At 40.5% G+C, this 26,263-nt stretch overlaps 1 protein-coding gene across 2 annotated transcripts in view; it reads left to right on the forward strand.

Annotated features, from left to right (window-relative positions):
- Positions 1-26,263, forward strand: part of RREB1 (ras responsive element binding protein 1) — a 70,316-nt gene that overhangs the window by 24,196 nt on the left and 19,857 nt on the right. For both annotated transcript variants that reach the window (XM_070942524.1, XM_070942523.1), the window contains exons 4-7: positions 11,822-11,966; positions 12,931-13,067; positions 21,810-21,999; positions 22,198-24,895. In XM_070942524.1, coding sequence (XP_070798625.1) covers positions 11,822-11,966; positions 12,931-13,067; positions 21,810-21,999; positions 22,198-24,895 — 3,170 coding nt within the window. The remainder of the gene's footprint in view (positions 1-11,821; positions 11,967-12,930; positions 13,068-21,809; positions 22,000-22,197; positions 24,896-26,263) is intronic.

Here is a 26,263-nt window from a genome sequence, read left to right on the forward strand (position 1 = left end):
TTGATTCATAAATTTGATCTTTCTAATTACAGTAGGTTATATTCCCTTTGTCTTCAAATTCATCCCTGAAGAGATGAATAATATGGAATGTCAGTTGGATAATTTGCAGGGGTGGGGTGGGGAAAGGGGAGCACAGGCATATTACATGCAACTATTTCATCTGTCTATCATTACATCATTCCTTCCCTAATACTTTTCCTATTTTTCATAGTGGTATGGACAGGTGGGGAATGGATGACATTTGCATTACCAGTGCCTATTGCTTATTATCATCATAGGAATGACAGTCTGGGAAGGAAAAAGTTGCTTGCTGCAGGTTGCTTATGGCATCAAGCAAATATTTGGAACTTTTAGATATTTTAGACTACATCAGTCACAAGTCTCAGTTTATGGTTAGTAATGCCAGTCCAGCACTTCTGAAGAGGTTTGGGTTGGGAATAATTGCTCTCAACAATGTCCATTTGATAAAAGCTTGAATCATTTGACTATAGATGTTTGTCTTGACTTTATGTGAGATGGTTAAAGGCTTGGCTGAAGCACAAAAATCAACCAGGAATAAGTGAGAAAACCGCAAACAAACCAGATATTCTGGTTCTTACTACACAGGAAAGTTTGCAATGAATTAGCCAACAAGAAACTCTGATGTCCTGCAGTAGAATAATATACTCATTATTTCTTCAGTCCAATCCACATATCATGCTAATAAGCAAATCACATTAAACAGATGTAGTAGTGCAGAATGTTTCTGTAAGCAACAAGTGAGCAATTCAAAGCATGCCAAAATCCTTAGTTCTTGTTGACCATCTCACCACTTCCTGCACAGTTATCATTAAATGCTTAGAGAGGCTGTTGGGCACAACACTGAATTTATTCTGTCTCCTGTGAACATAGGAGCCAGCTGCCTAATACATGGGCTAGAGCAGGAGTCACCAACCTTTCGGACCTCAGGGACCACTAAATTCATAATTTTAAATCCCACGGACCACTAATACAATATGCCTAATGATCGGTTGGGTGGGTGTAGCTAGGTGGTCATGTGGCTGGGTGGGCATGGCCAAGTTAATGTCACTCACGTCGAGGGATGCCTCGCCAGCCTCTATTCACCCCTCCCCTCTCAGCCACTCCTTGCCTCCCTGTCGGGGCTCCTTAGTACCCCAACAGGAAGCAGTTGTTGGAGCTAAGCAGCCACCACAAGAAAGAGTTGGCAAAACAGCTCAGTTCAAATTGGATCTGACAGAGGAGGAGGCTCAATAGAAGCACCTCGCTGAGGACTACAAGCATAGGCTGTCCAAGCAGAGGGAAAACCTGTGGGAGTGCAAGGCCAGATACAGGCGCCTGGAGGCTCAGCAGGCTGAGATGGTCAGCCAGTTCCAGGCCATGAGGCAGTCCCACTGGAACAAGGTCCTCCGGCTCTTCACCACCAGCAGCACTTCCCTCCAGCCATCGCCCAAAGTCCTGCACCAGGAGGCTGAAGCAGACTCCAAGTTGGAATTTCTGTCCCTCTCCGACCTACACAAGAAGACCCTGAAGGGGTCAACTCAAACTTTCATTGCACGTATCCAGCCCAGGGGCCGTAGTTTGAGGACCTCTGATTTAGTGCAATATAAAAAATGCAAATAATTTTTCTGCAGACCACCAAAATTTTCTCGTGGACCACATTGTGACCACAAAGCAGAACCGGTTGGATATGATGATGGTGGTGGTGGGGAGACATTGGAGTTGATCCTTTATCTAGTATCCAAGTGAAACAGCAACAGCTACCAAAACGAGTGTGCCAACTGGATTTCCATCCTTTCCTTGTCAAATGTTGTACTTCCTTGACAAGCATAGTCGTAAAAATTGCTTCTACCTGTAGACTGCTGGACAGTTTTTTCCCCCTCCTCACCGCCAATAAAATCTTTTAACTACAAGGGTTTTTACAAATTTATAAGGATTATTTGATTGCAGCTGTTTGCGTAAGGTGATACGTAAAAAAGAAGCTGCAGCAGGTTAGAACAAAAGAAAAAAGAGTGAAATCTGGAATGGGGAAAGATGTCCAAAGCAGACTAGTAAGGAAAGCTGTTCTTGATGGTAGGGAATGCTAGCTGATTGGGGAGGACAATAGAGCATTCTGCATAAGGGCAGGGCTGGCTGACAGTTTCATAAAGAGAATTAGCACAGCATTTACTGTGTTACCCATTCTTAACACAGTTGATTGGAAAATGTTACTTGGTTTTTAAAAAAACAGGAAATTCAATTTTGTGAGCTCAAAAGTAGGTATATTTGTGCACTACAAAGATTGATAAATTGTTTTACAAGAATGTGTAATTTTTAAGAAAAAGAATACCAGGTGTAAAAAGAACGTATATGGAATGCCCGGTAGAATTTGGAAATACTGTCCTAAAGACCATGTGAGCTGGAAACCAGAAAAAACAACAACAAAAACCTGCTGAAATATCAGAAAATACCAGAATACTTCAAGCCCTTTTCCAGCAGAGAGTTGCAGATTCCATGATCACTACAGTATGTGACTATTTTTTAGTGGCATGATTTAAAAACTTTGTTGTTGTTGAGTTAAACTCTAAATAGCTATGGTAGACTTATGGACATAGTCCTGCTACCCACATAGGTCTTGTCCTCTTCGGAAGTGGTATCATTGCATCATTTCCACTCCCTCTCTGGGGCTGAAAAAAGTATGTGAAAAATGCTTGCTGGTGTTCAGCCCCAGCAACGGATCCCAAAGAACACAGCACACACAAACTCTGAACAAAACTTAGTTTACTCAAATAACACAGTTTTAGCAAATGCCGGCTGTTAATAAAGCGTTCTTAACAGCCTGCCAGAATTCCACAGATAAGATATTCAGAGTCTTCCTGGAGTTAGCAGAAAGCCCAGAAATCAGGTTTACAGAGACATCCCAACGCGATGATTAGCAAACTAAAGTTGTTTCCTGCAGCTTGTTACCAGCTGTGTACTTTCTTAAATAGGCTAAGGGAGTGGCCAATTAGCCCCAAGCCTTACTCTCGAGGAGACCTCCTCCTGAGGAACCACTCCTGCCTTTTGGCAGCTCTGTGTGCCCGTGCATTGAGAAGAGGCTCCTCTTCATCCTCTTCACTTATGGGAGCTTCTGGAGGTTCTGAAGGCCCTGGCTGCTGGCGCAGCACCACACCAGCCTCCTCGTCGTCAGGATCAGCAACAATCCGCGCAGGGCGCTGGTGGGCCACAACAGCTGGAGGGGGGAAATTTACTTTAGTCTTCCCATTGAACAAAATGTGGATGGGGAAGAGATGTTTGTGTGTGTGTGTGTGTGTGTGTGTGTGTGTGTGTGTGTGTGTGTAGATGCGTGCGTGCATGTGTGCGCCTCTCTGGTGCTGTTTGAAACCTTTCAAGGTAGAGACTTTACTGGTTTCGACCCCATGTCATCTGGACTTTTTTCTTTGTAGCCCATTGAGGCCAGGAAGCCTTCAGTGTAAGGTATCTCCATCTGAGAGAGGGCTTGAAATACAGTTTTGCTTAGGGTCAATTCTGTACTCCTTTTCCCTGCTTATCATGTGCAAGCCGACATGCATTGATTATTTTCCTCTGGTTGCAGTTTTGTTTTAAATGTGTCCTGCAATTTCCCCAGATCTATGGACTCATCTGTGTTTTTTTTTAATGCTTCAGCATTGACGTTTTGACTTAGTGAATATTAGGATTCCCCATAAATCTTGGGAACAAGGGAATTTTCTGTAAACATTGCAAATCGATGTGTCAGGTTCAGTTAGTGCTTGCCTCTTAACATGGGTGGGGTGGGAGGCGACTGGCTCAGAAATTCTGGCAATTGAAGTCCACAAGTCATAAAAGAGGTGTCGTTCCCCACCCCTTCTCTAGACCAATTCCTGAAATTCTCGGCTATAATTATGCTGGCTGGGGAATTCTGGGAATCGAAGGCTACACATCTGAAATCACCAAGGTTAGAAAGATTTCTCTGTGGCAGCTGTAAAAAAGACAGACTCCCTTATGTAAATGGCCAGCAGAGATAGAAGGATGTTTGATTCTATCAGTTCTCTCCTGAACTGATGTGTAAATTAGCCCCAAAGAAGTACTGCATCTATAATCAAAACCAAAAATCTGGATAATAATTTTGTTGGGGGGGGTATTATTATTTTAACCAACAGCTTTTAGTTAACCCGCAGTTCCTTGGGGGGGGGGTGTATGCTAAGGTTGCTCCAGTTTTCTCACTCAAAATCATTTTCTTTCTAATTTGGTGACATTTGTTTTATTTCCAACTCCCATTAATTATGAGCCAAAGCAAGAATACTTAGCTCATTCTCTTAAACCCAAAATTCAAAGGCCAGAATCTATTTCAAGAAAGAATATTTTAAGTGTGTGTGCGTGTGTGTGTATTGTGTAATCACCAGGGTTCTCCTCTCACCTGGAAGCCCTGAAGGAAGATGATTAGGATGCTTTTACATTGTAGAGTGTGGTAAAGTGCAGAAAAGAAGTTGGAAAATGCCTTTTTTGCTAAAAGAATGAATCAGGAGATCCTAGTAGATTTGACTGTGTAAAACAGCACTCCACCCCCAAATTTGAGCACTTAAATCCATGAGGTACTTGCTACACATTTTGGCTTTCTAGAGACATATTGCAAAACGTTCTTGCCACTCACTTCCCTTCTCCTCATATGCAGAGTCTCATATACTCTTCTGGTTTTTTATAGCAATAGCACTTAGCTATTATATACACTTAGCACTTAGACTTATATACTTATATATATTCACAGTTCTTTACAGCCCTCTCTAAGCAGTTTACAGAGTCAGCATATTGCCCCCAACAATCTGGGTCCTCATTTTACCCACTTCGGAAGGATGGAAGGCTGAGTCATCCTTGAGCCTAGTGAGAATTGAACTGCCGAAATGCTGCATTCTAACCACTGTGCCACCATGGCTCTTATGTTCTAAGAAACAAAGTTTCCATGAATATGACTTCTGACAGGTAGTCCTCAACTTATGGCCACAATTGAGGCTAAAATTTCTCTTGCTAAGCGAGACAGATGTTAAATGAGTTTTGCCTCATTTTACTATCTTTTGTCACAGTTGTGAATTACTGCAGTTATTAAGTTAGTAACATGGTTGTTAAGTGAATCTGACTTCCCCATAGGCCGCTTGTCAGAAGTTTGAAAAAAAATCATCACATGATCTCTGGACACTGCAACCGTCATAAATATTTGGCAAGCTCCCAAATTTTGATCATATGACCATGGGGATGCAGCAACAGTCATAAGTCTGAAAAATAGACTTTAAAAAATATAAGTCTCTTTTTCCAGTGCCTTTGTAACTTTGAACTGTCACTAAACGAATGGTTGTAAGTCAAGAACTTCCTGTACTGCTAGAAAATCAGAAGGATTTGGGTGTGATTTAATACTCTGTTACAAAAGTTCTCAGACATAGGTGAATAATTTTGGGAGTAGCTCCCTTTCCTTTGAAAGTTTGGGCCTGCAAAGTGGGCAATATACAATTGTTTTTTATTTTTAACAGTGGGTTTCAAATTTTTTTACTACCAGTTCTGTGGGTGTGGCTTAGTGGGCATGGTATGGCTTGGTGGGTTTGGCTAGGTGGGTGTGGCAGGGGAAGGATACTGTAAAATCTCCATTTCCTTCAATCAGCTGGGATTTGGGAGGCAGAGAATAGATGGGGGTAGGGCCAGTAAGAATTTTTACTACTGGTTCTCGGAACTACTCAAAATTTCTGCTACTGGTTCTCCAGAACTGGTCAGAATCTGCTGAAACCCACCTCTGGGTGACATGATTATTAACACAGTTTTAAAATGGCAAGAAATAGTGCTGGTTTTAGCCAGGGGTGAAATCCAGCCGGTTCTGACAAGTTCTGGAGAACCGGTAGCAGAAATTTTGAGTAATTCCGAGAACTGGCAAATGCCACCTCTGGCTGGCCCCAGAATGGGGTGGGAATGGAGATTTTGCAATATCCTTCTCCCAGGAGTGGGGAGGGAATGGGATTTTGCAGTATCCTTCCCTTCCACGCCCACAGAACCGGTAGTAAAAAAAAATTGGATTTCACCGCTGTTTTTAGCAATTATGGTCAGAAGAGAATTGAGCACAAAAGGGAAGGTGGGGGCTAAAGATCATTTTTCTCTCCTTTCCCACACAAGGAGCCAGTTTGAAGATGGTCCAGTGGACAGCAGCCATTTTTACCTCATAATAAATAAGTGTACTAAGTTCTTAAAATACATGTGCAGAAGTAGAAAGAATGATTTGATGAAAGATTCATGGAGGATAAATTTATCAATGGCTGCTAGTCATAATAGCTATATTACTCCTGACCTTTGAGACAATATGCTTTTCAGCATAATTGCTGCAGACTCCCCTTGGGAGAATACTATTGTATTTATGTCCTGCTGGTAGACATCATAGGCCTCTGGTGGGCCACTGTGGAAACAGGATACTGGGTTAAATAGGTCTTTGGGCTGATTCAGCAGGGCCTTTCTTATGGTTTGACAGATGTGAAAATAAACTCGCATGTGAACAATAACCTCCAAACTGGTCACACCTTTGGTTTATATGAAACTCTTTGAAATAATTAATTCTTGTGGTAAAAGTAATTTTATTTTAAAGCCATCTTATTTCAAAGCGACAAGTGTTCTTATTCAGATTTACTGGAAGAGATGGGGGAACTTCCTGGTGTTTCCATCAATTTTTAATAGGTTTGTCTCCATTTAGAACTGTAGAAAGTTCTACTTATTACTTGTTTTTCATTGCAGTTATTTTTCGTGCTTTGTAAGGAAAGCATGCACATTATGTTATGCTAAGGGCAGAGATGGAGAAGCAAGACATTTTTGACATGTGCTACGGATGCTGAAAGCCTACCTCATTGTGATGAATTGACAGAATAATAAGAGTTGCAAGGGACCTTGGAGGTCTTCTAGTCCAACCTTGCTCAAGCAGGAAACCCTATACCATTTCAGACAAATTGTCCAATCTCTTCTTAAAAACCTCCAGTGTTGGAACACCTATAACTTTTGGAGGCAAGCTGTTTCATTGATTAATTGTTCTAACTATCAGGAAACTTCTCCTTAGTTCTAGGTTGGTTTTCTCTTTGATTAGTTTCCATCCATTGCTTCTTGTCATGCCTTCAGGTGCTTTGGAGAATAGGTTGACTCCCTCTTCTTTGTGGCAGCCCCTCAAATATTGGAATACTGCTATCATGTCACCCTTAGTCCTTCTTTTAATTAAACTCAGACATACCCAACTTCCGCTAGTATTCTTCATATGGTTTAGCCTCCAGTTCCCTAACTGTCTTTGTTGGTCTTCTCTGCACTATTTTTGGCATCTCAGCATCTTTTTTTATATTGTGGCAATCAAAACTGGATGCAATTTTCCAAGTGTGGTCTTACCAAGGCATCATAATGTGGTACTAACACTTCATGTGATCTTGATTCTACCGCTCTGTTAATGCAGTCTAGGGCTGCATTGGCTTTTTTAGCAGCAGCAACATACTTCTGGCTCATATTTAAGTGATTGTCCACTAGGACTCTAAGATCCCTCTTGCAGTTACTACTATTGAACCAGGTCCCACCTAGTCTATACCTGTGCATTTGGGTTTTCTTGCCTAAATGTAAAACCTTATTTTTCTTAATCACATAATTTATAGAAGTGCAATTGAGATGTGCTTCTGTAAATTATTTGTATTATATATTTCTAATATACTTGACAAATATGACTCTTTTATTTTGGAGCATCTTTCCTGTGATAATAAGTAGTTCTTAGACCAGGTGGATGACTTTAGACTCTGGGGTTACACAAAGCTACAAGAAGCTTTGAATAAAATTCCAAGAGTCCCTTCTGAACTGTTATCTATATATATAAAAGCGAAAACCAGTCACGCCGTAATCATGAAATCTCCAGAACCATAAAGCCTACAAACTTGAAATTTGGCACATATGTTCCTCTTGGCTTCTAGGTGCTCACTAAGAAAGGATTTTTCTAAATGACCATCAGAGCATTAGTATTTCCTATATTATTATTAACACACTCTGATGCTAAGGAGTTCTACTCCACCTCCCCCCCCCCGAAAAGAAATCTGTTCCAAATGCAAAACACAAGCAGAGGACAGGAGTTTCACTTTCAGTTTTACTTTCACAGCAGGAAGCAGCTTTATACAGAACCCTTGAGCTAAGCAATGGCCAGGCTCCTTCCTGTCTCCTTCTTGTTCACACAGCAAATACTGTTTCACTTTCCAAATAGCCCTCTGATGTTAAGGAGTTCTACTCCCCCTCCCCCCCCAAAAGAAATCTGTTCCAAATGCAAAACACAAGCAGAGGACAGGAGTTTCACTTTCAGTTTTACTTTCACAGCAGGAAGCAGCTTTATACAGAACACTTGAGCTAAACCATGGCCAGGCTCCTTCCTGTCTCCTTCTTGTTCACACAGCAAATACTATTTCACTTTCCAAATAGCCCTCTGATGTTAAGGAGTTCTACTCCCCCTCCCCACCTGAAAAGAAATCTGTTCCAAATGCAAAACAGAAGCAGAGGAGAGGAGTTTCACTTTTAGTTTTACTTTCACAGCAGCAGGCAGCTTTACTACAGAACAATTGAGCTAAGCCACACCCAGCCTCCTTCCTGTCTCCTTCTTGCTCACACAGCAAATACTGTTTGAGTTTCCAAACACCCCTCAACTCTCTCACACACTGATAGGTTGCTAGTCAGATGAATACTGATGGATGCTGCGGGCTGGGACATTCTACTCCCCCTTCCCCCCCCCATTCCAACTGCCAGTTGCATTATATTAACACAATCTGATGTTATGGAGTTACACATTCTACATTAAGTTTCAGGCTGTAAGTGTCAATTTATCAAGCCCGACCACATAGTTTCATATCGAAGCACGGGCGTCCAGCTGGTTAAATATATTGGAAGTTTACTCTCCATTAAATCAACGAAATCAAATGCCATGTTTTTTGTTTATAATTGCCTCCAACATGGCAGTCAAAAGGCAAAGGCATTTGCCCTCACCCCCAAATGTATAGCCCTATTTTATGCACTCAGGTTCAAATTCTTGCATTTGAAATTACTATAAGGCTAGGTTTCCTGATAAACCATGTTCATTTATCACTGCCTGAGCATACAAATTTAGATAAACAGGATCATCTCTATTTCTCAGGACAATAATTAATTTGTATATTAAACATTTACAACACATTCAATTTAAGTAGTTGCTGGAATGAAATACAATAATAACCATGTAAAAACAAACCACGATAAAAACAATAACATCACAGTATAGCTTAAATAGACAACTAATTTACTGTAAACTGCTGGTGACTTCAAGTTGATCTGCGGTCACTAAGACAGGTTAGAATTAAAATTAATATTTTCGGTCAGCACCGAAATGAAATAATGTTGGTGTTAGACTGGCTTCAGAATGTGCTATACCCACGGTGATAGAGATCACACACAATATATTTTAGTAGTGTTTGAGGTAACCTGGCAACATTAATCACAATGTCTTAACAGAGTTATTAGTCTTTTATTGGTTCATATTTAAAGTGCTGTGAGATACTTACACTGCTGACCCACTGGAAATGAATTAAATTGTGTCTATTGGGATTCAGGCCTTCTGTGAAAAGAGAAGAGCAAATATGAAAAAGTAGGATTGTAATTCTATAAATGTCTGTTCCAAAGTAAATCCCTTTGAGTTTAATTGGACTTTATGAGTATCGGAATGTATCTTGATTTCATTTAAACTGTATTTTCTAAACCCTTCTCCTGAATTTCTCCAGAAAATGTTAATTTTCATTTGTCATTACATAAAAATGATTACACTGATTAAAAACATACATAGGAACATACTGTTTAATTATAGTGCCTTTTTAGGTATATTACCATGGCCACTTCAGCAGCTAAAATATTTCAGTTGTTTGTGGCTTTTTTATGCTGCTTGTCAAGTCTGAAGAAGCGGAAGTAATCTAAAACTTATTATCTAAGATTCTAGCATACTTTTGTGATGCAGAAATGTAAAGTGAAGGAGCAGAAAAAATGCCATGTTTTATGCTGTTTGTACTTTAATTATCTTTTTGTACTTTAATTTACTTAGTATTGCTGGTCAATTCATTTCTTCCTTATTTGAAAGAAAAAAAAATATCCTGCCTTGCCAAAATTATAAATAAATTTAGTTGCAAGTACAAATCCAAAGCCAGCAAGTGGGGAGTGGGGGGTGGGGTGGGGAGGGGGAAGAGGGAAGAATCTGGTTTACAGCAGATGTATTATATATTTTGGTAAAATAAAAAAAAGGAAAGTAAAACAATAGTTTATACTTTGCAGAATAAATCTCAAATATGGGAATAGATAATTTTCTTAAATTTCAATAATATACTTAAGTGAATAGGCTTATCTTCTGTATTCCTAATAAGATTAAATGATACCATTTCTTTATCATCTGAATTTTTCTCTTTGCTGTTACTTAGTTAATTGTCAGAGCCTGGGTATTCAGTTAACTATGTGAAACTCTCCATGAGAAAATCTCAATGCCGCAGAGATTATTAGCTCTCTTTTGATACAATCTTGGTCAGTGTGGTTGAATGTCCTGTCTGCCTATTTTTTCCCCCCATCCCATATAATCAGGTTTGGGTCCAGGTGGAAAATTCAGTTATATCCCTATCCTCAATTACCCTCTTCCAAGTCCCCCCCACCCACTTTCCTATAGTACTCCCACCCTCCCACTTCCTTAGTCCATTCTGTTAAGTCCCTTCTTCAATCTCCTTTAGTTCTGGGAAACTGGATCTACACATTTAGAATTAGGAGTTTCTCTTTAAAAAATGACAAATTGATAATTCTGCTGACATCATTTTCAAATGGATGGTTTCTCCCTCCTAGTTTATTTAAATTTAAATTTAAATGTATGTACCTAATAAGGATAAGTTTTATACACAAACATTTTTCAGTTTAAGATTGCCTATGAATTCTGAGCTTGCTTTATCAGTTGCATTGTTTATTTATCTATTTATTAAATCAGTACCAGTATGTCCCAGGAGAAGCAGCCCGTGGCTGTACTGAATCGGTTTCATGAAAAGTAAGCACTCACTGTATTGCTTGGATGCATCTGGATTTGTTTAAAGTCATTATTGCTGAGCTGATTGCACTTTACCAAATGCAGCCTGGACTTTTTTTTTTTTTTTTTGCTGCTCTCTTGTTGGCATGAATATTTCCATTTGCCTCAGTGGAGACCCAGAATCTCAGTGGAGACCCAGAAGTATTTTGGGACACCCCACAGAGCCATAATGGAACAAGCTTTCATCAACTCAGACTGTATGAGACAACATACAGGCAACCACCCTGACCAAATGTCTTTCCTTTTCTCTTGCACCTCAGTTTCTGGGACAAATGACTTGACACATCGTTAAAAAATGGGGAAGTTAAAACAGGGAAAAGATGCTTTAGTGAGTCAGTTAACAGCTGTGGGTTTTGCACTGACTACATCCTGTGTTCCGAAATGAGGGCTCATAATAAAATACTTTCAGATCATGAAGGATTAAAGATACTAGTGGCTCTCTTAGGATGGTAGTTGGAAAATGTGGCCTCAGTTTAGCCCCAGAGTTCTTTTGTTGTCTTTGGCTTGTCAGATAATGTGCTCTTTTGTATACTTCTGATATCTTAAATTGATGTTGAAAAGCTTAGTAACTAGCATATTAAAAAAAAAGAATCAACTCTTATTCTTATGATTGAGTTTCCTTAAACAAGAAATTGGCTTCTTTCCAAGTCTAATTTTGATTTGAGCTACTTTCCAGTTCAGGACCTGTAACGAACATCTTCTTTTTTGCCTTCTCACTCTTTTCCCACCTGACTTTAGACATATGAAAATCCACGAGAAGGATGCGACGGGTGCCACAAGTACAACCCCTGCCTCTCCACTGAAACGCAGGCGCTTGTCCACCAAACGAAAACTCAGTCATGAAACCGAGGCTGACAAGGAAGAGCAGAGTCCAGCAAAGAAGGTCCTCTAGCAAAAAAAAAATCCCGCTGGTTGCTTAAAATGAGAGATTATGAATTCAGTTAATCACTTAAAAATGGAAAGAAGGCGAAGTATAATAGATACACAATAACTAGTTTATAATTTGAGACACACAGCATGCTTTAGAAGTTGTGCATACTTCTTATGAAAGTATTATGCAGTATTTTGGATAAAGATATATACTTAATAAAGTAACTAGTCAGGACCAGAAATAAAAACATTGTGGGTTTTTCTTCAGCTCCTTTAGTTCCCAGCCAACAGAAGATGTTGTGTCTATTTATCTATGCTGATCTCCATTATTTACCTCAAGGACTGATGTTAAATAAATGATAGTGTATAAATAGTGTAACTTTGGATTGTCTCCAAAGATTCAGGATAAAATATTAGTGAAAACACCTTCTCTGTCAACATGGCAACTTCAAACGATGTTTTGAGTTCTGCATTTTGATTCTTTGTATTTATTATTATTATTTGGAATAATTACATTGCTATACTGGATTTGTTTTGAGTGAGTGACGATTGATTGTGATCAAATTGTTTTGCCTGATAACCTTGAGAAATGAAATAATTTCCTCCATATGTTCATATTCTGTGTGATGTGGAATACCTCTTAAAGAAGGGATAAAGGGAGTGGAATGAGAGAAATATCCAAACAGGTCAAAATTTAGTTAAACTAAATTGCTTTTGTAAAGAAACATTCACATTTCTTAATGTTGAGGACTTTCTTTTTTTTTTTTTAAATGGATCTCCAAATATAAAAAGAAATTCCTGGTTAAATTTTGGATTTATCCTTATTGATCCATATAGTCCCTTTTTGTAACATTTAGCCAAGGGATAAAGCAGTGAATTATTTACCAGCTGAATTGTATTAGTTACAGAAAATGTTACCTGAATTGCAGCCTGGGTTTGAAAATTTCTCTCTTTTTTTTAATTTTTACCATGAACAGGTTGTGGAGGAACCACAAAATGGTGAAACTGAAAAAAGGGCTGATGAAATTTATCGATGTCCAGTCTGTTTCAAAGAATTCTCCTGCAAGTTTGGGCTGGAAACCCACATGGAAGTACATCCAGATACCTCATTGAGGTAAGAAGAGTGCCGCGAGATAATTTGTGAAACACAAGATACTTCAAGTTGATGTCACGTGCAGCAAATTTGAACGTTTGAACTCTAAAGCAGGGGTCTCCAACCTTGTCAACTTTAAGACTTGTGGACTTCAACTCCCAGAATTCCTCAGCCAGCAAGCTGGCTGAAGAATTCTGAGAGTTGAAGTTCACAAGTCTTAAAGTTGACCAAGTTGGAGACCCCTGCTCTAAAGGGGCTTGTTTCTAATGAAATGGGCTCTGCAGGCATTTTTTAGCATTATTATGAAACTTCATTGCTGTTACCATTACTTTTACTATATTCATGACAAAATAAAATACATCTTGGGAGGCAATATTTTGGCCTACAACATCTTACAGTTGCCTAGTTTGGGAAACAGTGGTTTGGAATGTGTGATCTTTGTGCAATCAGGTTCCTGTGAATGCACTAATCTGTTCTCATTTCTATTCTCTAATCTACATGATACTGTTGCACTCAAATTATACTGTGGTGCAAGGCTGGGAATTAATCTAGCATAGAGTATCAATCAGTAGTTGAGACACAGGTCTAAGATGTGCCTCGCAGTAAGTCTCTTTGTGGACATGCCACAAAGACCTCGGTTCAGAGACCGAGTTCCCATAACATGGTAAAGGTAAAGGTAAAGGTTCCCCTCGCACATATGTGCTAGTTGTTTCCAACTCTAGGGGGTGGTGCTCGTCTCCATGGTCATGTGGCTGGCATGACTAAACACCAAAGGCGCATTGTACATCGTGCTAAAAGTGAGATTGGGCAGTTTGAAGTTCAGATGTTGTAGGAATTTAGCTGTTCTTTTAGCAGGCCATATGAACCAACATGTCACACGTTATGATTTAGCAGTTTGTGCCTAAGCTGTTATGTGAATGTGGTAATTGTGTTCTGTTTGATTTTGCATGGAATGTGAACTTCATAACTTGTAGCATTGTATAATTCTTCTAAGTTTCCACTTTCTAGGGTTTTTTTTTTTTGTTAAGTTGGCTCTTAACAAAAAAAAATGAAGGAATTCTCCCATTTGAAAGTGCTCATATGTGTATGCTGATATATACTGTATGTCCTGTGTGTGTACGCTTCCTGTATAGAAGCGCCTTTTCCTGAAAACTAATTACTTTAGCTCTTTTGATAAAGTTAATGAAATGAAATAGATCAGCATTATTGGCATAGTAAATCTGATGTTGAAGGGATAGCAGGTCCGTAGTAATTTATTTTTAATTGCATCATTCTATGAAGCCTCCCAAAATATTTTTGGCAGAATAGGTCCTTGGGATTCAAGTGCACACAGGATTATTGTGCAAATAAATAAGGTCTGAGGAAGGGTTGCTAGTCCTGCCTTTGAAACTGTGCAAAGAGAGGCTGTAAGTGACCAGGTGGATTCAAACCTATTCTGCTACTGTCAAATTAGCAAGTGAATAGGAAGGGGGTGATCAGTCTGATACTTGGCGAGTGAGCAATACACCAACTCTTTTGAATGTAAATGTATGAGCTCAAAACACATGCATTGACTGGGTGAGAAACTTCTCTTTTGAGGGGGTAGCCAGCCTCTTTTGATGATGTGACACCTTTAAATTATGCATTTTTGATAATTATGGCTAAGGGAAGCCCTCTCCATGAGTGCTATGTGTGTGTCTGTATGCAAAATAATAGGGTCCTTTGTTGCACTGACAATTGGCTGGAAATGAGGCGCTTACCCTAGAATTTACTCTTCAGGTCTAGACTCTTGTCCCATTGAAACAACCTGGAGCTAGCCACACTGGCTAGTTAGGGCAGGGTAACTCTGACTGATGTCTTCTAGGGACCATCATCATCACTAGGAGATGGGCACAACACTGCCCTTTTCATCCTGGCTTCCCTCCTGCTAGGATTAGTTAAGACTCTAGTTTTCTCTTCAGTCAGGCCAGCCAGCAGGGCTCCAGCTATTTTGGTGCATTTATATAGGAGCGATGATATAATTAGCCGAACTGGGAAATGCCACATGGCCAATAGGGAAAAACAAGCAGTCTTTCACATGTTGGATTTTTCTCTTCTGAAACTGCCCCATGCCTGGTTTGGTTTTCCTACTGAAGCTATAAATGTTATTTCCCCTCAGCATTCAACAGCTTCAGCAGTAACAAAACTAAATTACTCAAAAAGGCTTTTTGATGAATGAGGATTTAAATCATAGAATCAAGATTAAAGCCACTAAGACCATCCTGTGTAAGTGAATGACTGTCTAGCAACTGTTTTAGCACAACCAGCAAAGAGGAACATATTACTTTTCCGGTAATTTGTTCCATTGTTAAACTTCATTTGCCAATAGAAAGGGTTTTTTTTTCCTAATGTTCAGTTGGAATTTCCCTTCAATTTAAATCCATTATTCCGTATTGTCTATTTTTTAAGCAATGGAAATTAAGTCCACAAATCTTAAAGTTGACAAAGTTGGAGACCCCTGCTCTAAAGGGGCCTGTTTTTAATGTAATGGGCTCTGTAACAGTGGTGAAATCCAATTTTTTTTTACTACCGGTTCTGTGGGTGTGGCTTGGTGGGCATGGCAGGGGAAGGATACTGCAAAATCTCCATTCCTACTCCACTCTGGGGCCAGCCAGAGGTGGTATTTGCAAGTTCTCCGAACTACTCAAAATTTCTGCTACCAGTTCTCCAGAACCTGTCAGAACCTGCTGGATTTCACCCCTGCTCTACAGGCATTTTTTAGCAATATAGCATTGATTTTCTTCTGTGTGATATCCTTTTAGGCAGACTCCTAAATTCTATTTACACACACACACACACACACACACACACACACACACACACACACACACACGTCCAATTCATTTTCCTCCTATTTTCCCCCTAACAACCTTGTGAGGTGGCTGAGAGAGTGTGACTGGCCCAAAATCACCAACTGGCTTTCATGGCTAAGGTGAAACTTGAACTCACTTTTACCTAAAAGGATGTTGCATAGAACAAGATCGGTACTTGGGATACCATATTCTTGTTCTCTGTTCATCCTTGTTGCTTTCTTTGAAGCTATTTCAATTTTATTGAATGCTCCTTAAAGTATAGTGCCGGGATCTGGAAACCTGAAGTGAGATCTGACCAATGTTAGAAGTATTTTGTCCTGTGGTTTGGAAATTACACATCAATTGATGTGCAAATTGCAGTTCTTTCTTTCTTTCTTTCTTTCTTTCTTTCTTTCTTTCTTTCTTTCTTTCTTTCTTTCTTTCTTTCTTTCTTTCTTTCTTTCTTTCTTCCTTTCTTTCTTCCTTTCCCCCCCCTCTCTCTCTCTGTGTGTGTGTGTGTGTGTGTGTGTGTCTGTCTGTCTGTCTGTCTGTCTGTCTGTCTCTCTTTCTGCCATCTCACAATGCTGAGTCATACTGATTTTTCAGCCATCTCCTACTCACAAAACTTCTTCACACCTAATATTGCTTAACTTGGTATCCTCTATCATATTCCTGTTCAAATTATTTCAGGCCTCTACATGCATTATTTTTAGATTTGTCTTTTAAAAATTTCATTCAACTTTTCAGCCTTTTCTCTACCTTATCAAGTTGATTTCTGAATTGTATTTTTGTCTTCTTAGGGTGTTAGACATCCCCTCCACTTTTGTATCATTTGCAAATTTGATAAGCATTTGCTTTACCTCATTCAGTTCCTTAATAAAAACTTGTTCAAGAATTCAGGGCCCATGATTGAATCTTAATACTCCACTCATTTGATGAAGAAGAAGTGCTCTTTAAATATGATTTTCAAACCCACCTATATGATCAGTTTTGTTTCGTGTGATTTAGTGTGCCTTTAACGAGTCTGCTAGTCAGTATGTCATGAGACACTTTATTAAAGTGCTTTGCTGAAATTAAGATTTGTCTACAGCAGTCTGGTAAAGTAAGATTGGTTGTTGTTAACAAGCCCATGTTGACTTCTGGTAATTGTTACATTGTTTTTTAAAGCACACCAAGATCATTCTCTTTGTGGTCTGTTTTATAATCTTCCCAGGCATCAGGGCTGAATTGCTCTGTAGGTCTTTGGATTTTCATTTTCGTCCTCCATTGTCTGGTACTTCACCCCTTCTGGATTTCTGGAATTTAATACACAAAAGTTTGGCCAAATCCTGGGGGTACCCCAGGTTGCAATCAAAACTGTTCTACTTAAGTAAGTTGTTCCCTATCTGTGTTTCTGTCAGTCTCAGCCTTCAATCCAGCTCCTTCATTCTTCTTTTCAAAGTTGCCTAGGAGAATAGAAATCCTCTTGTGACAACTGAACAAAAATACAAGTTAGTTTCATTCTTGGGCAGTTGATTGGAGGTTTGTGCCTGACACTGGTTTCATTCTTCTTTTGTCTTTCCTTGACAGCCAGCATACCATGATTCTTAGGTTTCTGTCCATCTTCCTATCTGCCCGTTGTCTTTAAAATAGCTCTCTAAGAACTTAAAACAATGGCTGGTTCACAGTAAACCAGTGTTTTGTGGAATGTTGGGGTATATAGCATTGCACATAATTCTTGAAATGTTTTTTTTTTAATCAACTGAAGATAAAACTCTGCAGGATTACCGTCTTCATTGCTTTGGTGTTTGTGATGTGAGATTGGGAACTGGAAGCAAATTGTGTGCACTGAAGATGGTATCCCTTCACAGTAAATTCTGTAATGTATGGTGTTAAATGTCTACCCGAGTTTAAAAGGGAAAAGGGCTAAGAATGTGTCAAAGCTTGGTTTAGATGTTATGGTTGGTAGGAAAATACCTGAGGGGATAGGGTTAGATCATTTGATCCTATTCTGCTTCTTTAAGGTTTGGTGCTGAAAATATGATGTGAATAATCAGGGATTTTACAATCAACTATACTTTTGAATACAATTAGGCAGAGAGAGAGAGAGAGAGAGAAGAACCAACTTTGATGAATAAGAGCTTTTAGATCTGAATGGGCCAGATTTTTATGAACATGTAACCCTGTGGAGTGAACAGCTAAGTCTGTGACATATGTTTACTTTCAGTTTATTACTTTTATTAGCAAATATTGACTCCTTTCCTCCAATTTATACCTCCTGCCCTGTCTCCTCCCTGTTCTGCCCTCCAGAGATTCTAAACTTGTATAAACTTGCTTAGTCTCCTCTCAGACCTTACTTCTTCAGCTGCTCCTCAGGCTTTGGACCAGGTAACCTACAAGGTCCCTTCAAACTCTGTTAATCTGTTAAATCTCCTCCTTGACCATTATCAAACCTTTCCCTGGGAGGCTCTGCTTTCACTTCAGCTGAAAGCCAGAATGGGAATCTTAATTTGAAAATGCCAGGGTGCTCTGAGAAGTTTCCAGAGCTTCCTGGTTGCAACCTAAACTTGTGCATGGAGTGTTCTTCTGCCTTCTAGAAGGAATGGCAAGCCTATTAAAGCAGGGTGAGGAATATTATTTCCATACAGCAGCTGGCATGATATACTGGGGAATTAATTGAGTCCCATCGTAGTATAGAACCTCTTTTCTTGCAGCTAAAAGCTCTTGATTGTGTTTATAAGCTGTTGAATAACAGTTGTCTTGTCCCACTATCTGTTGGTCAGATTTTCACCCTTGGCTCTTTTCCCTTCAGTATTAATGCCAGCTCCTCTAGTGCCAGTAACTGGGGATTAATGCAGCTGTTTGATCCCATTTCTCAGAGACTTCTGGGCAAAAGACTGGGTTGGGGTTGTCCTGAAAGGCAAAAACTGCTAATGTTAACAGGGATATAAACCAGTGCACATTTAATAAAGGTGAACATTGAAATCTTTTCAACAGCGAATAAGTCATTTGCTTTGAATGGCTACTTAGTGCTTTTTTACTTCAAAGCTGTTTTAGAATTCTGGCAATCTCTTCTTAAAGCAGAAGCAAAGGGGCATTTGAAGGTTCAGAAAATAATTTTTGTGATGATCAGGAAACTTCTGCCTGAGTATTGGTTAATGTAAACAATTATGTACAGTTCAGTTTTACAGCTTTTTCTCCCCATGGCTAAAAGCCGGGTCACTTTTTAAAAAAAACCAAAACAAAATAAACAGTTTAGGGCCGTGATGGCGAACCTATGGCATACGTGCCAGAGATGGCACATAGCACCCTCTTGATGGCACGCAAGCCATTGCCCCAGTTCCATCGCCCCAGCTTGTGCGTGCGCCTCCCGCTAGCCAGCTGGTCTTCGGATCCCTGCCACGCATGTGCGGGGGCAGGGCACGTGTGTGGGGCAGAGCGTGCATTGGTGGGGCGCAGGTGCATGCACTGGGCGGGGCATGTGCGGGGAGCGCATACATGCGTGGGGCACATGCAGGGGGGGCACACACGCATTGCATTTTGGGGGTTTGTATGTGTGTGCTTTGGGCATTCGGTCTGGAAAAGGTTAGCCATCACTGGTTTAGCTCTAAAGTACTGCATGCACCAAAGTACTAACACTGGGCACATTTCAAGAAAAAGTGAAGCATTTCTCTGTTGCTTTTGATTTCAGCGCGAGTAACCTTAACTAGATCTTTAAATCTGCCCACTTAAATGTTATTAATTTGGAATTAAAGTGGAAATAATCTGAGAATTGTGCTGTCCTTCACCATACTCATTTATCATGATCAGTTCCCTCTTTCATTTGTGACTCTTGGGGCGGGGGGAGGAGATAGATAATAAAAATACCTCTGCATGTGCGACAGAATGCCTTCCTTTGACACCAAGAATCGCAAGAGACTCATGTTCAAGTCCTTTTTGAATATTCTTTATATGCAGTAGCTGACATGACAGAAAGGCTTTAAAATGTAATTTTGTACATTATTGCAAAATCCTGTTGGAATGCCTGGTGCAAGGGAATTTATGTTTTGCACACATGTAAATGTGCTGTTACACAAATCTGACTCTTGTTGGACAGCTTGATTTTTTTTGTTTTTGCTGTTATTGAAAAAGAAGTGGAAGTTAAGTTCTGTTTGCAAATAACTAAAAATGTTAGTTTTCTGATGCTAATATCACAGCTTGCATCAAACTGTCACTGAAGAACAGCTGGAAAAATGCCTTGCTAGTACAGCAGCTTTAGTTGTCACTCTTGTTAGTCATTCTACTTTAAATCCCTCTGTCTGCTTCAATCTCTGCTTTATGTAACCATCCTATCTGTATTTAGCTTGACATTATGTGTGAGGTGTTCACATTAAGATTGCACGTTTTTTGTTTTCTCTCTTTTTTGATATCATTATGTTCAAGGTGTTTATCATATGTTTTCTCCATTGACACAGGCAACTTCTGTATAAAAAGTACTTTAAAATTCAATAAAGAGGCTCAAAATTGGTCCTTAAAGATGCTGTCCATAAATGCTTATGAATCGCCTGGTTTTAATTATATCCTTTTCACATCTATTGCAAGAATTAATAGTAGAACTCTGTACAAAGTTGTTTATATTTCCTGGCCTTTATTGCAGTTAGTACTACATTGATTCTTACTGGGAATAGGATCATAAAGTTCCATCAAACGGCATTTAAGCTAATTTATCTATATCCTTAGTGGTAACAGAGACATTTCACTGCTCAAAGTGAAATCTAAATGTCAATGAACCCATTGTTAGGCGCAGTACTTTGATACAGATATTTGGGGGAATTAAACTAGTAATTTGAAAAGTCATCCTGGATTAAGATATCTGTGGATTTATTTGCAAAGCTAAAGTGTTGTGTTCAGGATGAGTTTATAATTATTTTTCCTTGGTCAACCTGAGCATTAGTGTGAAAGTAAGAGCCCCTTTTTTACAGTATGTTCAATATGTCTCTATCAGTGGAGAAGATAATTGGTTAATATTTCCCTGGTGGTTTGCTATCTTCCTCTAGCTAGCTGCTGTTACATAGTTTATTGCTCTTTTCTCTGTAATGGCCTCGTTCCAGCTGTTTGATGCTCCCAAGTGGGATTCGCAGGAGAGACCTTAAAAGCCCAAAGACTATATCTCTGTTTTCATCTTTCATGCCTTTAGAGTCCACTCACAATGACCCTTATTGTTTTTGGAGGAGATGTGGAAACAAGGTGCCAGAGAGTAAGTGGGAGGTCTTGGGAGGAGCCGGGTTTTGAAATGAAGTGTGTCTGGTTGATGTTTTTGGGTGACTACTTCTCGCTCTGCTGCTGTGACTTCAGATTTCCATCTGCAATCATGGCAACAGGTGTTGAGTTTAGAATGCTGTTTTCCGACCTGATGTGATTGGATTCACGTAAAACATCGCATCATTAAAACAATTGAATTTAACAGAGGCAGGAGCAATACTTGGGTGGGGTCAAGGCAAAAATCCGTATTTTAAATTAAAACAAATTAAAATTAATTGTAAGTTAATTGACATGTTGAATACAGTTACCATGATTTCTCCCTATTTCTTTAATAATTTGCACCCTACATCATATAAACTTCACAATTTGGTAACCACTTTTAGAGTCGTTCTGAGTGTCATAGTCAAAGTTTGACAGGACTTATACATAGCCTGGGGATCTCTGACTGAGCTTCACTGCCATAAACCATGCATGCCATGAATTACAGATAGATTCACATGTCATGCCAAGTCAAAGCCAACAAATCCTGTTGGGAGATGATCATCTTGGTTATCCAGAAGCAACGGTTACTTGCCTTGGTTATAGGAACTTTTTAGCATCTGGTTTTCCATTATACTAGCTCTGTTTTTACAAGGAAAGAGAATGGTAAGAAACAGTGTTCTGTTTGGACTGATACCAATGGTGTGATTATGTATCTTTCTCATAAGTAATTATGCTCTTTTCCTCTCTCTAGGTGTGATGTCTGCTGTATTACCTTCCGCACACACCGGGGGTTATTGCGGCATAATGCAGTTATTCATAAACAGCTTCCAAAGGATTCAACTGGAAAGCCTTATATTCAGAACAATCCTTCAATTCCTGCCGGCTTCCATGATTTGGGCTTCACAGACTTTTCTTGTAGGAAATTTCCTCGCATTTCTCAGGTATTTGCTCATTTGACCTGGCTGTTTGTGTAATAACCATACTTCCTTTTCTATTTAATTTAGAAGAGAATTGGGAACTAAATATTTGATGCATCGGTCTCTTGGAATCAGTTTCAGTTGCACAAAAACTGGCTGCTGTTGACCTTTGGATTTTGTGGATAATTTAATGCTCATGTGTTTTCTTGTGATGTCTCCTAGGTTTGGTGTGAAACAAACCTGCGGAGATGCACCAGTGATTATCATCGCTATATCTGTGATGTATGCAACAAGGCATTCCCCATGCTCTCAGCGCTCAAGCTGCACAAAGACACCCATGCAACCGATCAGGGAAGAGAAGTGCACAACCTGCACTCAGAGGACGCAGACCTAAAAGCTTATATGGCATCCTTGGGGCTGCAGCATACCAAAGATATTGAATCTGTCAAGCGGGAGGAGCTCGTGCCAGATGATGAGGTCCAAGAAATGCAGCTACGAACACTGAAATGTAACCTACCTCAGGAACCTGGAAGTGATAACCAGTTGAACCTATCCCCTCTGGAGGGTGCTTCTGTGGGAGGCCCCTTTTCAGTCCTTCCCCCTACAAAAGAAAATATGAAGCTACTCTCACTACAGCCTTTCCAGAAAGGCTTCATAATCCAGCCTGACAATAGCATTGTTGTTAAACCCATTTCTGGTGAATTAGCAGATATCCAGCAGATCCTAAAGATGGCGTCCTCAGCGACTCCACAAATCAACCTCCCACCGCTGTCTAAGGCATCTCATATCCCTATCCCATCCATATTCAAACATATGCCTCCACTGAAGCCAAAGCCATTGGTAACCCCTAGGACTGCTGTAGCAAGTTCAACACCACCTCCATTGGTCAACACTCAGCAAGCCTCGCCAGGATGTATCAGCCCAAGCCTTCCTCCAGTACCGCCCAAAATGGTCAAAACCTCAGACCAAGAATCAACTTCAGATTCTTCCATCACACACAATAAATCCAGAACAAACTCCAGTCCTTCTCCCCAGGCTAAGCCAGAATCTTTGGCTCAACATGAAATGAAAACTCAGCTGGAGCAAGACAGAATCATAGAAGCCCTTTTGCCTTTGACAATGGGGACAAAAATAAAACAAGAGGTGACTGAGCGAGACTTCAAGGCCATCATGACTGGAACCGCAAACAAGAAAACCCCAGCTGTGAGGAAAGTTTTGTATCCGTGCCGTTTTTGTGAGCAGGTGTTCCCGTTCTCTGGAGTCTTAAGAGCTCATATCCGTTCTCACTTAGGTATCTCCCCTTATCAGTGTAACATCTGTGACTACATTGCAGCCGACAAGGCAGCCCTGATCCGGCACTTGAGAACGCACAGTGGGGAGCGGCCGTACATTTGCAAGATCTGCCACTACCCTTTCACGGTGAAAGCCAACTGCGAAAGGCACCTGCGCAAGAAACACCTCAAAACAACTAGAAAGGAAATCGAGAAGAATATTGAGTATGTGGCCAGCAATGCGGCCGAGATGGTCGATGCTTTCTGCTCCCCAGACACCGTGTGCAAATTCTGCGGGGAGGACCTTAAACATTACCGTGCCCTCCGTGTCCACATGAGGACACATAGCAGCTGCCAGAAGAAGAAGCCATTTGAATGTAAGGAGTGCGGCACTGCCTTCTCAGCCAAGCGGAACTGCATTCATCATATCCTCAAGCAGCATTTGCACATCCAGGAGCGGGAAATTGAGAGCTATGTGCTGGCCGTGGACTGCACTCCTCCAGAAAGCCAGCCTGACCCTGTGTTACTGGAAGAAAGCACTTATCTGGATTGCAAATCTGTGTCACCTTTCCTGGAATCGCAGAATGGCTTTTTAAGGGGGGCTCCCTCTCATGCATCGATCAAACTTGAAACTGCAAATAACTTCCCAATGGATTTTGATGAGCCTTTAGATTTCTCACAAAAGAACAAAACCCTGAATTCTGTACTGGTCAAGCAAGAGAACCCATTCGGGTCCTCTCTCTACGACAGCTCCATGGAGCCCATTGATCTGTCAATTCCCAAGCCTCCAAAAAAGGACAGCGATGAGGGTAGCATGAGTGAGGATAAGAAGCAAGAGCTCCATGATGGTCACGATGAAAAACTCCAAGGCTGTCTACCGCCTCCTCCAGCTAACGGCAACCTGGAAAACACAGCTCTCAGACATTCCCAACCACTGAAGGGACCACTTCATTTGACTGTCCCAATAATTTCTCCAGGCATCTTGGGGAACTCGGTTTTGCTGAGGCCTTTGAGGCCCAAACCTCCGCTTCTCCTGCCAAAACCTCTCGCAACAAAAGAACTGCCACCCCTCGCTTCCATTGCACAGATTATTTCATCTGTGGCTTCTGCTCCGGCTTTGCTCAAAGCAGAAGTCTCAGACCCTGTCCCCAAGGTGGCCATTGGCAGCTCTACCACCTCTGAAAAGTTAGGAAGCCCCAGTCCTAAAGCAACTCTCCTAGCCACTATCCAAACAGATACCAACACTCCCAGTGACTTAACGAAGAGCACCAGCAGTCCAACGGGGTCCCAGAAATCCTCGACGTCTGGATCGGTAAAGAAAAGAGGCAGAAAGAAAGGCACAAAAAACAAGCCCAAAGCAAGCAGCGGTCTGGACTTGGAATCAAGCGGGGAGTTTGCCAGCATAGAGAAAATGCTGGCAACCACAGACACCAATAAATTTAGCACATTTCTACAATCAACTGCAGACTTTAAAGAAGCGGCTGATAAAAACGGAGCTAGCGAGGAAGAGAGAGAGGCTGTTGAAGACAAGCTCCTGCGTGGAAAGCGAAATGCCTACTCAAACTGCATTCAGAAAATCAAGTGCCCCCACTGCCCTAGAATTTTCCCCTGGGCAAGTTCTTTGCAGAGGCACATGCTCACTCATACAGGTAAGAAAGCTCTTACAAAATGGCCGGGGGCGGGTGGGTGGGTTAGGGAGGGGCAGGATACGCTCACAGGAATCTTAGTTGAGTGACCGGGAGGGATCTAGAGGGAAAAGCATCATTCATTCATTACATCCAAAAGGAATTACCAGGAAAATCTGCCAGCTTTAGTGTATGGATAAATTTACCTTCTACTGCACCATTCTGGGGACATCCTGTTGTTGTTGTTGTTGTTTTAATTGGGAAATGTATGACTGTGCACTATATTTGTGCACCAATAATTTAATTTGGTAGATTTATATAGCTGTCCATCCCTTATAGATGACTCTGGGTGGCTAACAGTTAAAAGCAATAGACACAAAGGTGAAGCACAGCCTGGTGATGAAAAACGTTCATAACTTCAAACATTATAGAACGGCAGCAGAACATAATTGAACTACACACAATCAACCAGACAACACGCTCCCCCTCCTCTCTATTTGCATGGATTAACAGCAGTTGACCTCATGCTAGAGGGTTGTCCCTTGTACTTGTAAGATCAAATCCTGATTTACAGCCCAGTTTTCTATTTTGAGCATGACAGTCTATAATTTGCGGCAACCAAACAGGGTAGAGTGTATCGGGGGTGGGAGAACCCAGGACTCATGGCTACAGTGCCAAATTCTACTGTGGCAACTTAATCTCTTAACCTCTAACTACTGCTCTGAGTTTTTTCTGACAAAAAGCAAAACTAGAAGGTGTTGCAGAAGTAGTTTTGCTATGCCCTAAATTCATTCTGTAGAATCTTTTTTTTTTTTTAAATGATAGATAAGTGAGGATTTCTGACTTAATTCTCCCTCCTTGTCAACTAGAGTAGCTATAGGGTTTTGACTCTTATCCACAGGCGTTTATCAGGCGTTAGAGATAATGGGAAGTAAATGCCAAGGTTATCTGGAGGATCCAGGTTGGGAAAAGCTGAGAGAGCAAAGGTTGGGTTAAATAGATTGGGAGGAAAGAAACAGCAGAAGGGAAGAGTACATCTTCTGTTTTCCTGCTGTCAGATTTGTTTCCCTTCTCAGTTTTTCCATTTGTGAGGCTTAAACATTGCTTCCTCCTACACTTCAATGCAGTGGAAAAAAGAAAAATATTGAGCAGTATTTGGAATAACAATAAAGGAAAGAAGGCCACAGTGCTGCTCCTTTCTGCTCCTCCTGTCTTCATTGCCTTCATTAGAAGTTGCTTTTCATGGCTCAGGAATTCTGGGAGTTGAAGTCTACAAGTCATAAAGGGCCATCGTTCCCCCCCCGCCCCCCGTTCTAAAGGAATTGCTGACAAAACTTGCATTAACTTTTAATATCTATGATGCTTGCAGAAAATTACTAAAAAGATCATCCT

The sequence above is a fragment of the Pituophis catenifer genome, unplaced genomic scaffold (genome assembly GCF_029215685.1).
Source record: "Pituophis catenifer annectens isolate HBS135680 unplaced genomic scaffold, rPitCat1.0.hap2 SCAF_3, whole genome shotgun sequence".
Taxonomy (NCBI): Eukaryota; Metazoa; Chordata; class Lepidosauria; order Squamata; family Colubridae; genus Pituophis; species Pituophis catenifer.